Source organism: Myxine glutinosa, chromosome 12, assembly GCF_964187855.1.
Source record: "Myxine glutinosa chromosome 12, kmMyxGlut1.1, whole genome shotgun sequence".
Lineage (NCBI taxonomy): Eukaryota > Metazoa > Chordata > Myxini > Myxiniformes > Myxinidae > Myxine > Myxine glutinosa.
The window spans coordinates 40,291,826-40,304,140 of record NC_136272.1 but is presented as its reverse complement, the minus strand read 5'-3'; the positions used below and the strand labels follow the sequence as shown (position 1 = coordinate 40,304,140).

The window sequence follows — 12,315 nt, the reverse complement described above, 5'->3', positions numbered from 1 at the left end:
TTTCCAATCAAATTCGAGTACAAACTTCCGCTCAACAGATCTTCACAAATATAAAACGAGGCTGTAGATGGGTAATCCCTCGTTCATCATGCACGGAATGACGGGGAAGTTCCCTCCAACAACCAATCAGCAGTCGATATAATCGAGGACTCCCATCTGCGCAACCAGCAAAACTGCAGAACCGCTCGCTCTGACCAATATCGCCGCCGCGCGGTGCCCACATGGGTGCGTCCCTACAGTATACTGCACCGACTAAGGGTATTTTAAACCAATTTCAATGGTTGCTGGAAGACAGGGCAGCATGTAGAATCATACTAATATAATTACAATACTTTAAACAAAGAAAGAAAAAAAAAATATTTTGGGGGGCAACCCCCACTCCCCCAACCACACATACCTCCTAGGACCCCAATTTTTCTAATGCCTTGAACAAACATTGGTACATCATGGGTGATTAAGGTTGTGGTGAAGTTTCATCGAAATTGTGTGTGTACTTCCTGAGAATAAAACAAATACCTATTTTGGAGTGGACCCCCAACCCCCGTAGACACCCAAAGGGGCAGATTATTTTTTTAATGCCGTGAACAAACTTTGGTACTTCATGGGTGATGAAGGTTGTGGTCAAGTTTCATCGAAATAGTGTGTGTAGTTTCAGAGGAAAAAGCAAATTCCTATTTTTGGGGGTCAAACCTGGATGCACTTTGACCCCGCTAAACCCCCTCAGACCTCAATTTTTTTTTTAATGCCGTGAACAAACTTTAGTCACAACACAACAAATATAATTTCTGTCAAATTCGGTCGCAATCCTATCAGCGGTTTCGGAGAAGTTTCAAGCGTTTACGGACTGACGGACGGATGATTGGACAAGCTCCCCTGAACTTCGTTCCAGGTGAGCTAATAAATAACCATACAACACCCTACAAAGCTCATACAAAGCAATAAATAACCATACAACATCCTACAAAGCAATAAATAACCATACAACATCCTACAAAGCTCATACAAAGCAATAAATAACCATACAACATCCTACAAAGCTCACATGACACTACCCGCAGCTCGTGTTAAAAATAAATATACAAATAAAACACCAACTTTAGGACAATCATACAAGACTCATATAGGATACTTTCCTCTAGAATTGCTATAGGGTATTTTGCCAATGATTGGTTACCTTTGGGGTAAATACTCCAAAATGGCTTTGACATCCAAGCACATGATTGTGCTTCCAAATAATCAGGCTCTCGATTAATTCATAAATAGGGGAACTTTATCTCGATTCTTAGTAACATTCATGAAGCCAATAAATACACACCGACAAGTGAAGGGCCCAAAGCAGGTTTAACTATCGAGATCGATTTAATAATTAACATCCAAGCCGATGTCATTACGTACAAAGCTGTTTGCAGAGGATTCTGCTGGAACAAAACAAGCCGGTCAACTCACAACGTGTACACTGTACCTATGGAGCATCATGTATATTATACCGCAGAGAGATTACACAACATCGACTGGACGAACGGTGAGCGTTATCCTCCAATCACAAGTCGCGATCGATATGAAGCAATACATCTTGGTTGCTGATTGGAGGAAGCTGCTCAGCACGTCCAGTCAACACATCTGTTCTGCACAGAAGAAATGAAGCAAAATAATGGCTGCGCAGCAAGTCAGATGAGCTATGGCGCTGCGCAACTAGTTGAGGACAGGCCTAATAAAGGAAAGAGAGCACCACACGGAGGTAAGGAAAGCGGCAGCGAGCGGCTCAAAGCTCCAAATTCAAATGTGTTTACGCGCCGCAACGTCACGCAGCAGCAGAGAAAGCAAGTGAACTCCAGTGGTTTATACGAAATCTTTGTCGAGGAAAATAAAATCAAAGCAGCAACAGTGATGTAAACGATAGATAAAGTGTCTAAAACGCGACGGCAGCAATGCTAACATTCGTTTTCACGTCATCTGTGACAACCTCTCACCTCAACTTAGTTTCTCGCGTTGAGGCAGCCATCTTGGCAGCCATTGGGCCTCTCGCGATACCTTCGTGAGACGTTGTCTCGATGAAGGTGCGTCACGCCGTCGAAGACGAGCGCAAGAGGCGTCACGCCGCAAATGACGTCGAATAATATGGGGCGTGGCTTCGAGTCGCTGGAAGAACGCAGCATTAAAGCGCGGGATCTGCGGTGTGCTTTCTTTCTCGACGCACTCGCTCACCAATTTACTTCGTCACTCACTCTCTTCGAAGGAATCGAAGCTCTCGCGGCGATCAGAAAGCAATATCGAAAGCTCAGGACGCTTGCGCAGAGACCTGCGGGCAATGTCCTTCGGCCGGAGACGGAGTCATCGTTACGCGCTGCCATGGCACGATCCCCCCACACACACACACACACACACACCGCCCGCGTCACGATGTACCACGTGACACGGGCGGCCTGCCGGCCTCTTCTTCATCCGAATGTTTAGCTTCTTATTCTTCTTCTTTACCCGCATGTCCTCAGCATTTGGAGTTAATGGTATTTAACAAACCGAACTCCATTGCTTCCTTTAATGGTTTAAAACTATTCATAGAATAAATAATACTAATATGTCAAAATATTGCTATAGATTTCAAACTCTATTTATGTATAACTATAAGGCACCACATTAGCTGTTTTTATCTTTACCACTCAATCTTCAATACGTATGTTTTTAGAGATAAACTGAAATATATAACAGTTTACATCGATGCTATATCTCTTAACTAGAGCAGCAATCGTTCCATAATTCCCACCATTATTCAATATACCACTCAATTCCATGCCTTTCCCTATAATCTATATAATATATATATCGCTCGCTCCTCCTTTTTTTCCAATAGGGAAAGGACGCACTCGCTATATATAAAATTAAGTATAACATAAATATATTATATAATATGACAATTCAGAATTTCATGTCAATGATATCGATGTGTAAAACAAAGTTATGCAATTAAATAATTTTCACAAACTTCACAGTAACGTAAGATATAATGTAGTAGTTTTAATTCGCTATGATGTCGTGTATAATAAGTAAAAGTAGTTTTTTGAAAATTAACGGACGTTTAAAAACAAAGTACGTAGAGGAAGAAGAAGCTCCATACTGTACTTAAGGCGGGAATCGCGAACTGCGTGAGCTCGCCCGGCACGTCTTCCTGTGGTGAAAGTTTTGGCGTTTTGAGCGAACGAATCACGCTGCGATTTTCGGATCTCCTGCACTTGTTGTGAACACAGGGGAAAGATCGATGACATTTGGTGAGTTAAATGTTCTGATTTGCTTTTTAATCATCTTTAACCCTCCATGAGCCTCGACTCTTGTATACTGTATAAAGTAGACGATGCTCGTTGTCGTCTTCAGCTCAGGGATTAGTTAAGGGAATATAATTTGAGTAGGGCAATGTATGTCAACCTATTGTTGGATGAATGTCTAGGCAGTTGGAATCATTCTAGGGGGCAACGGGAATGTTTTCATAATAGAGGGGTTACAGTACCCATAATGCAATGCAACACAACAACAACAGCATGCATTTTAAGGCCATTTTGCCTGCTAGAGCGGGGGTTAGCCTTGCGGTCCCCATGACAATCTTCTCCATTTTGCCCTATTTTCTGCATCTCTCCTTGTTAACCCCCTTGCCCGCATTTCTTCCACCATCTTTAGCTGTCTTTCTCGGTCTTCCCCGTCCTCTACTTTCTTCTCCATTCATTTCCATCACTTCTCAACCAATCACTTTCATCCTTCCTCAACACACACATGACCAAACCATCTCAATCTGTTCCTCTTCACAGCATCAATCACAGGCTCTATTCCCATCATCTTTAACAATTCATCATTTGTCTTCCTCTCTCAACGATACTCCACACATCCACCGAACCATTCGCATTTCCACCCTTTCCAGCCTTCGTTGCTGCTCTACGTCCATTACCCATGTCTCGCTCCCATAAATCATAACACTTCTCACACATGCAGCATACACCTTTCCCTTCAGCTTCTACGACACTCTCCTCCTCATCAGCACGCCACTCAGTTCCCGAAACTTCTTCCATGCACATCTCACTCCAGCAACCGTTGCCGAGTCTGATCCATCTTCTCCATTCAGCATGTCTCCGAGGTAGCAAAATGTTTTCACACCTTCCAGCTTCATGCCGTCTCCAAGATCCAACTCAACATTTCCTCCATCTGCAGCTCCCTCTGCGCACACCTTACATTTGAATGTAGCTGCCACACTGGTTAATGTAGCTGCCACCCTCTCAGACCACTACATTTTTGATGAACCCACTCAGCGCACATTGTACATTGAATGGAGTTCACTCCGACACCCTTCCTGCACACAGCACATGGCCACTTCCCAGTTCTTTCCACCTCACCACATGCTTTACCACTTGCCATCACCTTCGTCTTTCCGATATTCACCTTCAGACCTTTTGTCTCCATACATTCCTTCCACTTGTTCATCTTTTCCTTCAGTCCATCCATACTTTCCGCAATCAACACCAGATCATCTGCATACAACAACTCCCACGGTAAATCCTCCTTTACGTTCTGAGCCAGCACCTCCATCACAGCTACAAATGCGTGGGTGCCATATTGGTTGGCAAGCTAAAGGAGCGAGGAGAAAATGTAAACAAGGCCAAACAATTAGTGTGAGCTTCCGTTGCAATAAGAACAAGTCGGAATAACGAGATAAACGTGCTAGATGGTAGAGGTACTGATGCTATCATTGCCAAGGAAGTGAATAGCCGACGACCAACATGGCGGCGCGCATGGCATGATGGGATAATTCTGACACTCTAATGGTGGGAGGCTGCACACAAAGGGTGGCAACAAGGCAGCCTGTGGGAATCGAGGGTGGAGAGGCTGCAAAGGAAGGGACAGCAAATGAAGATCTGATTAGTATAAGACCAAGCAGAAAAACAAACAAACAAGTAGCGCTACATTCAAAGCGGTGCAGCACATGGACACGGAATTGGGAGGGAGAGGTGTACAATAATAGGTGAGGGCGAGACTACCGGAAGTAAGCTATAACACGTGTCCTTTTGTGGTTTGTTTTCAACGTATCCAATCACGTGACTGTTGTCGCGACAAGTGCACCAACCGGAAGTTACGTCGTTCCGCGGGCGGCTATACAAACATTTCGTATTATTTTTCATAAAACTTTATATTGTTAGAAATAGAATTACTTCTAGCTTGTCGGAAAGTTAAAATTTTAAAGATCAGACAAGAATTAAGCGAGTTATGATCAAATAACCTACACCGTTTCCATAATTTCCGGCTGTAACACGTGCCCTTTTGTGGTTTGTTTTCAACGTATCCAATCACGTGACTGTTGTCGCGAAGGGTGCACGAACCGGAAGTTACGTAGTTCTGCGGGCGCCTATTGATTGATTGATTAATTGCGTAATTAAAATCAACAAGTAATCGTAAAGTAATTAAATTACGAAATTACTAAAATTAAGTAATTATTCGAAACATTTAATAATTATTAAATGTTTCTTTAATCGATTAATCGATTTACTGATTTATCAAAAATATCCTTTACAGCCAAATCGCTTGGTCATTGTCATGTCCAAATATCAGCTTCCTTGCTCAAAAGGTGCCCGAGATATTGCCCAGATGAGAAAGAAAATAAATAAGTACTTAATAAATCGATAATAATTATAGTAATTAATCAATTAACTGATTAATGAAAAAATAAAAAATACCGGTATAGTTTTTGCCAAAGCACTTGTTCACTATTGTGGCCAAATTTCAGCTTCCTAGCTCAAGGGATGGCTAAGATATTGCCCGGACAAACAAACAAATGTGAAAACAAAACCTCATCCACCACTCTCTTGTAGGTTGTCCATGGTCTCTTGTAGGTTGTCCATGGTCTCTTGTAGGTTGGCCATGGTCTCTTGTAGGTTGTCCATGGTCTCTTGTAGGTTGTCCATGGTCTCTTGTAGGTTGTCCATGGTCTCTTGTAGGTTGTCCATGGTCTCTTGTAGGTTGTCCATAGTCTCTTGTAGGTTGTCCATGGTCTCTTGTAGGTTGTCCATGGTCTCTTGTAGGTTGTCCATGGTGTCTTGTAGGTTGTCCATGGTGTCTTGTAGGTTGTCCATGGTCTCTTGTAGGTTGTCCATGGTCTCTTGTAGGTTGTCCATGGTCTCTTGTAGGTTGTCCATGGTCTCTTGTAGGTTGTCCATGGTCTCTTGTAGGTTGTCCATGGTCTCTTGTAGGTTGTCCATGGTCTCTTGTAGGTTGTCCATGGTCTCTTGTAGGTTGTCCATGGTCTCTTGTAGGTTGTCCATGGTCTCTTGTAGGTTGTCCATGGTCTCTTGTAGGTTGTCCATGGTCTCTTGTAGGTTGTCCATGGTGTCTTGTAGGCTGTCCATGGTCTCTTGTAGGTTGTCCATGGTGTCTTGTAGGTTGTCCATGGTCACTTGTAGGTTGTCCATGGTCTCTTGTAGGTTGTCCATGGTCTCTTGTAGGTTGTCCATGGTCTCTTGTAGGTTGTCCATGGTCTCTTGTAGGTTGCCCATGGTCTCTTGTAGGTTGTCCATAGTCTCTTGTAGGTTGTCCATGGTGTCTTGTAGGTTGTCCATAGTCTCTTGTAGGCAACAATAGTCTGAATAAGCTGCATAGTAGGTCTAGTGGAACCTTTGGTTGACCAAATGCCACCAAAAGGCGGATGAGCTAGTATTGGCCAACAGCAACCACAACAATACATCTGTAGAGAAGGTGGTTGCGCTATGTCGCTGAATCGGTGGAGGATGTTCCTCGTCCAGTGGATGACGCTGCAGTCTGATTGTCCCAGTCACCTTTTGTACTTTGTTTTCATGGTGGTATATGTAGACGCTGGTTTCTGCTTTTCAGTGCTTCGTCGTTAAATATGAGAAAAGGTGTTTAAATAATGAGTTGGAACACGTTGAAGCCAACGAAAATAATGAGGAATATGATCGTATAGTTGCAATAAGCGAGACCTGCTTTCGGCATCCTCTGTTGATCAAGTCTTTCCTTGGGAAATCAGAACTCTTCACAGACTACAAGGCCTTTGTCCATTGCTCAGTGGAGTACCGCTCTCTGCTTATGAGCTGTCAGCATGACATCTGTCTTTCCTAGATGTTGTTGATTCGAAAACTCTCAAAATTATTTGAATCTCCTTTGATTATTTTGCTCTCACATCGTAGGCAGCTCGGTGATCTTTCTTTTCTATTGTCTGCTCCAACATTGCTCCTCCGTTCTGTCCTCTGACTCTCTCCAGCTACTCCAGCATGCACGTGTTCCTCCAGTAAACCCCCTCCTGGCTAAGCTCGCGTAATTTATTTCTCGCTTCTCCCTTCTATGGAATCGCCTTCAGTTCGTTCAGATGAGCGCATTGCAAACAGCAGAGGCTGCTCTGTGTCACACTTCCTTCCAGAGCTCCAAGGAAGCAGTGCACCGCCATCTCTTGTCATCTCTAATTCTGACCCGTGACAATGAAAAATTGTGATTGTCTCCTTGCTCGTTTGCTTGTAAGTTGCAGTTTTGTTGCTGAAATGGAAGCAAAACTGCTTTGATCTAGAACTTGCATCTTTAAAACATTAATTCATGCCCATTCATTTTCATTCGCTTGCTAATTTCACCCGTCTGTTTGCAGTGCTCCGATGATTTAACCCTGAATTTGTGATGGTACGTATCTTCCATAACTAACTCTTGGCAGATCTTGTTTATTTGTTTATTTATTTGTTTGTTTGTACCTGGTGGTGCATATCGAGATGTTGTTTTGGATCTGTTTGCAGGAGAATCAAAAGCAACTTTTGCAAGAGAATCAAAAGCAACTTTTGCAAGAGAAGCAAAAGCACCTTTTGCATGAGGTATTTGCCTAATCATACTAAAATACGCAATTTGGTGTCTGTCTGTCTGCAATACACTCGCTCATTACCTATCCAATCTCAACCAAACTTGACAGGAGGCCTAAGGGTCACACAATGGAGGTTATGGCTACTTAATTTCCCCCACTCTCCAAGTGTATTTTCTGTGTTAAGGTGTGTGTATATCCATGTTAAGGTAGATAATCATGGCATTTTTCCAAGGCCACTTCTAATAATAAAAGTAACTGGAACGGCACTCGGTAGGTGCATACCTCCACCAGGGTGAACAGTTTACATTTTGTATCTCACCGATGGGCTGGATCTGGATTCGGACCTGAACCACAATCAGTGGCATTTTTCCATGGTCCCTTCCAATAACAAAATGAATAACAATAATTATAATAGCATAATAATATCATTGAGCATCGCGATGGCCGGTGAGTGAGTGTGGACGCGATGTGATTTCTGCCCAGTGCTCTGAATGTCAAAGTGGAGATTCACAGAAGCGCGGGTAAACGGCGGGAGTAACTATACGCACCATCCTCATACCGCCTTGAGATGCAATATTAATGTGGACTCCCGGTGCTCCTCATTTTACCTGCACTGTTTTCCATCGGTGCTAGGTTTGAGATTGCCGGGAGCATTCGTACTTTATATATACTGTATATGTGTATATGGGACTGGCATAAGCTTATGGGACTGGCATAAGCTTGGGACTAATGCAAAGGCCGTTGATGGGAAATTATCAACGTTATTACAAAATAATGGTATTATTACTAACAATATCAACAATAATAATAAGGATAATAATATCCCCCACCTCTGCCAATCCCCTCAGCCCTTTGGCTGTCTAAAGCCTCATTTTCACACATGATAGTGTGAGAAAATATATAATTAAAATCAAAGGACTGAAAACGCACGTTTCCCACGGCCTCTCCCATAGCCAGCGCGTGTTTCTAGTCACACAAATTTATAGTGTTTTAAATCCTTGTTTTGAACAAGGATGCTTCAACACAGTGTTATGTGAATACGTAGCTGTCGATAATGGATAATTGGGCTGGTCTGAAAGTGTCGATGTATGCACACCTGTTTGAGTTGTCTAACCTTGATTTTAATTTCGACTTGGCTATAAATTGTAACGCTGGTGTTTCGTATGCAATGGGAGATGTCTGTGTGCACTGTCCCTTGGATGGACGTAAAGCTGGAGGACCTGTCTGCCAGTATTCAGGGTGTTGTCTTTTGTGAAGAGGTGAGTTATGACCGACATCCTGAACAAATTCAAAATTGTTGCCCCAATGTGCAGGGGCACTACATCAGCTGCACCTCTAGTGTTGCAACCAGCGGGCTGAATTTGGAATTTGATCCTCGTCTAATATTCATTCACCAGAGTTAGGGACTTTAGTTGCAAAATTTTGCAACTTTGACTGACTTGATGATATTGACTTTTGATTCGGATTTTGGACTTGGTGTCTGGGGACTTGCGACTTGCATGTGACTTGAGCTTGAGATTTTCCGTTGTGTTCCGCCCCATTTCTGCTTCCACAGCATCCCACCCCCTTCCTAATCGCCACCTTCCTTCCTGATTATACATTTCATTTTAACCTACATATTAAATATACAGGTAAATTATTAAAATTCCCTTTCCCATTCCACATTGAATACTTTGTTTCTACATGTAAACAATATAACCATAAGCAATGTTTACTGACTAGTCTTGTGTACATATATGTTCAAGTCAGGACACCAGATACAAAAAGTAAATTTTACACTTCTTTCTGGGAACAAAACAAAAAGTGTCCATTGTATGAAGATGACAAATAAAAACTTGAGTTAAACAGCTTTTCAGAACATACTGTTGCGGATATGGGACTTGGCCTCAATATCCGCTTGTAAATACTCCCCTATTTCCCCAATACTCCCCAACTATCCCCAATCCCCCATTCCCTAGTCCCATTGCCTGTAAATAACACTCTGTAGAACCGACCTTCCCCTTTTTCCCCCATTAAATGTCGTGCCCAGGTCCACCGCATCTCACGTAGACAACTTTCGGACATCTTGCTAGTTATTCTTAGTCTATGTCAGTTAAGGACTCGTTTCCATTAATTCTGACTCTTCGTTGCACCAGAATGTGATTATATGGCACCAGTAGTGAGTTTAGGACCTTCCCATACCTCCTCCCATCTTCTTCCCCAAACAACAACTACAACAACAACTACAACAACAACTACAACAACTACAACAACGGCGCGCGCGGGGGGAGTGTGCGTCCTCACACCGGCTCGGTTAGCCGCCATTGACCATGCGCTCCGACGGGGTTACCACGAAGGGGCTCCTTGTCAGCCCCTCGTCAAGGGCGGAGCCGGTAACCCCCCCGCACGCACCCAATGAGAAGCAACGGGCCGATTCCATCTGGGGCGGAGCTAACGAGCCGAGGGCGTGTCACTCCCCGCCGGATATACGCGGCCACTTACCGGACGTGACGTGAGATGCGCCCCGAGCTTGAAGAGCCAGTCACCACCTCCAAGCGCTGAGCGAGCTCCACGCATCGACCCGGTATTGCAGTACCTCCGAGAACGGTGCACCCCCTCCGAGAACGGTGCACCTTGAGCCATCGACTGCCCGCTTTCCTTGCCATCAATCCCCGTGTGAGTCAGTTTTTGTCCTGTTTATCTGTCGTCTGTCAGGGAATAAGATAAGTGTGTCTAAGTGCCTGTCTTTCTATGCTGTCCCTCTTGTAGTTGTAATCTGACCTTCCGCCCTAATATAACCTCCTCCGGTGGTCTTGAGAACTGAACCCTTGGTGTCGTGTCATTTGAATCCCAGCCGTTGTGTCCTTTCCCTTCATTGACCTAGCGTAGCGCGACTCGGCAACGTTCGAGTATAATCGGGTAACTTGTGCGGACACGGCGGCCATTCCGCTCGGCCCACCATAACATCAAAGTCGTGTCTGTAACAATTGGTGTCAGGAGTGTCGGATTCGAACCTGGGACTAAATTTATTAGGCCCAAATTTTGGAACACCAATTGTACCACTAGGGTAACAATTGGTGTTGGAAGGTAGAATTCGACTCGGAGCGCGTTTACGCGCTCGAAATTATAAAGGCGAAATTTGATTGTGTTTTACAAAATATAAAAACCCGAATTTTGAAAGTCGCGCTATGGCAGACCAAGTCGGCTGGGGTCCGGTAGTGGAGAGTGAGGCAGGGTCGGTCCAGGACCAAATTGAGGGACGTGAGGAGAGCGAAGCAGCGAGGGTAGCAGACGCACAAAATGGCGCCTCGCTGGTCACCGCGCCCGCGACCGTGGCAGCGACCCTGGTGGATTCGAACCTTTTCCTCCTGCAAATGAGGGCCCTTATGGAACAAATGGTGGGAATGAGGGCTGATAGTGAGCGGTTGGGAAACCAAATGGGGGTAATGAGGGACGAAGCGAGGGGTACCAGTGAGGGGTTAGACAATAATTTTAAGGAGTTAGACAAGAAATTTGGGAAGTTAGACAATAATTTTAAGGAGTTAGACAAGAAATTTGGGAAGTTAGACAATAATTTTGAGGGGTTAGACAACGGGATAAAAGAGGTGAAACATGGGTTAATGGGGGTAGAAAATAGAATGGCTGCCCAGGAGAATCAGATAGAAGGAGTGAAAAATGGGTTAGAGGGGTTAGAAAACAGTATGGAAGGCAAATTGAGGGACATGAGGGACCAAGCGGAAAGGGAAGTTAAACAAATGGGGCAGCAGATAGAGGGGGTCAGAATGGGGGTAGAAACTAAACTGGATGCTCACAGGGAGGAAATGGAGCAGATGAGGGTGGCATCTGGGCAGGAGATGCAAGTGATGGGAGAGGAGATCAGAAGAGGAGTGAGTGAGGAGGTCGGAGGAGTGCGCGAGGAGGTGAGGCACTGTAAGGAGCACATGGAGAAGGAGGTGAGAAAGGGGACTGTAAAGTTACAAGGGGGCATAGAGGACCTGACGCAGGAGGTGGAACAGCTGACGGAGGGACAAAAAGGACTAACGGAGCAGGTTCAAAGGAACACTGCGGTATTAGGAGGTTTAAAAGCGACACAGAAAGAACTAAAAGATGACTTGGTAGCGACGAAGAGGGAATGTCAGATGGTACGTGAGGGACTGACAACGAGGCTGGACGAGGTGATAGAGGTAATGGAGACGAAGGACCGGCAGGTGAGGACGCACATGGAAACGGTCAAGGTAGCCTTGGAGGACGAGCTTGAGGAGACGTACCGGGGAATAAAAGAGGTGAAGCAGAAATTAGAAGAAGTGGAAGAAGGGGTGAGCGAAATTAAAAAGCGACGGAGAGGGGATAAGAAAGAGATAAAAGAGGAGATAAAAGAATTGGTCCAAAGTCTGTGTTTGGATCGTGATGATGTGCTCATTAACCGGATGAGGGATTCGCAGGTGATGGAGGAGAAGCGAAGAGGAAGAGGACCCGGTGTAAGTGGTGACCAATATGGTCGTGCGTATGAT

General features: G+C 44.5%; 2 protein-coding genes across 4 annotated transcripts in view; one reads left to right on the top strand and one right to left on the bottom strand.

Annotated features, from left to right (window-relative positions):
- LOC137437928 (uncharacterized) overlaps positions 1-2,408 on the bottom strand; it is a 71,660-nt gene extending 69,252 nt beyond the window's left edge. Inside the window, exons 1-2 of one of the 3 annotated variants that reach the window (XM_068132680.2) lie at positions 1,971-2,026; positions 1,463-1,625 (exon numbers count right to left, since the gene is read on the bottom strand). In XM_068132680.2, coding sequence (XP_067988781.2) covers positions 1,463-1,476 — 14 coding nt within the window. In that variant the 5' untranslated portion in view covers positions 1,477-1,625; positions 1,971-2,026. Of the gene's footprint in view, positions 1-1,462; positions 1,626-1,970 lie in introns of all 3 variants that reach the window. The other 2 variants (XM_068132682.2, XM_068132679.2) reach the window with 2 other exon arrangements.
- A 702-nt stretch (positions 2,409-3,110) lies between these two features.
- The window catches only part of CENPK (centromere protein K), a 48,850-nt gene continuing 39,645 nt past the window's right edge, over positions 3,111-12,315 (top strand). Inside the window, exons 1-3 of the mRNA XM_068132677.2 lie at positions 3,111-3,263; positions 7,622-7,653; positions 7,764-7,838. Of these exons, the coding sequence (XP_067988778.1) occupies positions 7,651-7,653; positions 7,764-7,838 (78 nt within the window). The 5' untranslated portion in view covers positions 3,111-3,263; positions 7,622-7,650. The remainder of the gene's footprint in view (positions 3,264-7,621; positions 7,654-7,763; positions 7,839-12,315) is intronic.